Below are 3236 nucleotides of genomic sequence, written 5' to 3'. Positions count from 1 at the left end.
TCTGTTTCGCAACGAAAACGAGTGTTTCTATTGGACAGATTCAGGTAGTTCCCTCCCTGTTTGCTGAACCTGTCTAATTGGCCACAGTTTGGAGTAATGATTACACAGCTGCTTTCCCAATATAGTGTATGTAGGCCCATAGACAAACCTGGGAATAATTTAGCCTTTTTTAAATGTATGTGTATGTTAAATGTGGTGTGATTAAGGTTCCCACTTGGCTGTCAGCCCTTCAATCAGTTATTTTATTCTCTCTCACTGTGGATATTCCCAGAGCCATTTACAGTGCTTTGTGTGTGTGAGGAGTTTTGATGTGCATTGTGTGGAAGACCCACCATCTCACTATTAGTCAGAGGAAGCAGCCAGCCACAGGGAGGACTTACGATGTGGCCAACAAGGAGAACGAAATGGCCTGTGTGCAGGACATGTAAGAGATCTTCTACATGGACCCATGGGAGTTTCCACCCACAGCTCTTTTGTCCCACAGAATCCAAGACACTTGTGTGTTTGTTGATTTTCCTCCAGTGATAACAAAAACATACATTTCTAATGTATTTTTCTGGGTAAAAAGCAATGATTACAATTTAAGTTTCATGCCATTTACAGTGCCTTCGGAAAGTATTCAGACCCCTTGACTTTTTCCACATTTTGTTATGTTACAGCCTTATTCTAAAATGTATTAAATTGTTTTTTTCCCCCTCATCAATACAATACCCCATAATGACAAAGCAAAAACAAGTTTATCGAAATTTTAGCAAATATATTACAAATTAAAAACAGAAATATCATATTTACATAAGTATTCAGACACTTTAATCAGTACTTTGTTGAAGCACCTTTGGCAGCGACTACAGCCTCAAGTCTTCTTGGGTATGACGCTACAAGCTTGGCACACCTGTATTTGGGGAGTTTCTCCCATTCTTCTCTGCAGATCCTCTCAAGCTCTGTCAGGTTAGATGGGGAGCATTGCTGCACAGCTATTTCCAGGTCTCTCCAGAGATGTTAGATCGGTTTCAAGTCCGGGCTCTGGCTGGGCCACTCAAGGACATTCAGAGACTTGTCCCGAAGCCACTCCTGTGTTGTCTTGGCTGTGTGCTTAGGGTCGTTGTCCTGTTGGAAGGTGAACCTTCGCCCCAGTCTGAGGTCCTGAGCGCTCTGGAGCAGGTTTTCATCAAGGATCTCTCTGTACTTTGCTCCGTTAATCTTTGCCTCAATCCTGACTAATCTCCCAGTGCCTGCCACTGAAAAACTTCACCACAGCATGATGCTGCCACCACCATGCTTCACCGTAGGGATGGTGCCAGGTTTCCTCCAGACGTGGCGCTTGGCATTCAGGCAAAAGAGTTCAATCTTGATTTCATCAGAGAAGAGAATCTTGTTTCTCATGGTCTGAGAGTCTTTAGGTACCTTTTGGCAAACTCTAAGCGGGCTGTCATGTGCCTTTTACTGAGGAGTGGCTTCCGTCTGGCCACTCTACTATAAAGGCCTGATTGGTGGAGTGCTGCAGAGATGGTTGTCCTTCTGGAAGGTTCTCCCATCTCCACAGAGGAACTCTAGAGCTCTGTCAGAGTGACCATCGGGTTCTTGGTCACCTCCCTGACCAAAGCCCTTCTCCCCCGATTGCTCAGTTTGGCCGGGCGGCCAGATTTAGGAAGAGTCTCGGTGGTTCCAAACTTCTTCCATTTAAGAATGATGGAGGCCACTGTGTTCTTGGGGACCTTCAATGCTGCAGAAATGTTTTGGTACCCTTCCCCAGATCTGTGCCTCGACACAATCCTGTCTCGGAGCTCTACGGACAATTCCTTCGACCTCATGGCTTAGTTTTTGCTGTGTCATGCACTGTCAACTGTGGGACCTTTTTTTTTAGACAGTTGTGTGCCTTTCCAAATCATGACCAATCAATTGAATTTACCACAGGTGGACTCCAATCAAGTTGTAGAAACATCTCAAGTATGATCAATGGAAACAGGATGCACCTGAGCTTAATTTCGAGTCTCATAGCAAAGGGTCTGAATACTTATGTAAAACAATTTTTTAATTTTTTCATTTTTTCATTCATTTGCAAACATTTCTAAAAACCTGTTTTTGCTTTGTCATTATGGGGTATTGTGTATAGATTGCTGAGGATTTTTGTTGTATTTAATCAATTTTAGAATAAGGCTATAACGTAACAACATTTAGAAAAGTCAAGGGGTCTGAATACTTTCTGAAGGCACTGTAAGTATTATTTATCTCATCTACCCCGATAGTCTTGATGATGAGTCAGAGTCATCCAGCGTTTCCATTGGCTGTTGTGTTGACCTTTTCCCTCTAGTGAAAAAGGACCTCACTAGTCCATATGAAGAGTGAGTACCACTGTTAATGACACACTATCCATTACAAATTCTTGACAATCCAACCAAACTGATCCCATGTTATCTTGCAGGTACCTGGTAATTGGTTTACGATGGGTACAATCATTGTTGAAACATTGATGGCCAGAGCTCTCAGCAAATCGAGGTACTGACACTCAATCTATGGATTGGTAGGTTTATTCAACATGCTGATTGGGAGCTACGAAAATGTGTATTCTTTGTGGAGCAGGCACGCCCCGTGTCTAACTAAAACTTCTCTGTTTTTAATGATCATTGCAGAAATGTTCAAGTGTTCAAATGGCAGCTAAAGGAGCTGTGGAACCAGGAGCCTTATTTGAGTTCAGTTCCAGGAAGTCCAGGTGAAATAGCAAAGGGGCGTTCTAAGTTTAATAATGCCATTGTTGACTTAAAATTAGGGTTGCAAAGCTACCGGTAATTTACCAAAGTTACCAGAATCTTCAGTAATTTAGGTAATTAACAGAAAATATATGGCAATCTATCGTAACTTTGGTAATTTATACCTTAATAACTTTTTTAAAATGTATTCATATATAGTATTAATTTATTATATCTGTGTCCATATTGTCCATGAGTTTAGTAGATCATACATAGTTCAAAAGAAAATAGCCTAATTAATGAATAAAAGCATCTAATCAACAATGGCATTATTTTAAATCAAGTCAGCAACTCTTCCAACATGGACTTTTTTCCCAAATGCCACCAGTTTGATGCCAAAGCAGTTTCCAGTAATATACCCTCCCTTTGCAACACAAATAGTGTTAGTGAAGTATGTCACCCTCGTTCCTGTTTTTTTCAGGCTATAGACTCTTACCTGTTACAGCTGCCCTGCTTGCAATGGTGGCCCATGCCAAGCTCAAGTCCTGA

General features: G+C 41.6%; 1 protein-coding gene across 1 annotated transcript; it reads left to right on the top strand.

The window, feature by feature from the left end:
* Positions 1 to 308: 308 nt before the first annotated feature.
* LOC311145350 (KATNB1-like protein 1) lies at positions 309 to 3236 on the top strand (the record flags this gene model as incomplete). The annotated part of the gene is made up of 4 exons (XM_084181576.1): positions 309 to 424; positions 2247 to 2342; positions 2631 to 2710; positions 3169 to 3236. 4 exons carry the CDS (start codon positions 309 to 311, stop codon positions 3234 to 3236), a joined length of 360 nt encoding a protein of 119 aa, XP_084037702.1.

Source organism: Coregonus lavaretus (genome assembly GCF_964263955.1).
Source record: "Coregonus lavaretus genome assembly, chromosome: 18".
In the NCBI taxonomy this organism is placed as follows: Eukaryota; Metazoa; Chordata; class Actinopteri; order Salmoniformes; family Salmonidae; genus Coregonus; species Coregonus lavaretus.
The sequence above is the reverse complement of the archived record's forward strand: the minus strand, read 5'-3'. Positions and strand labels throughout refer to the sequence as shown.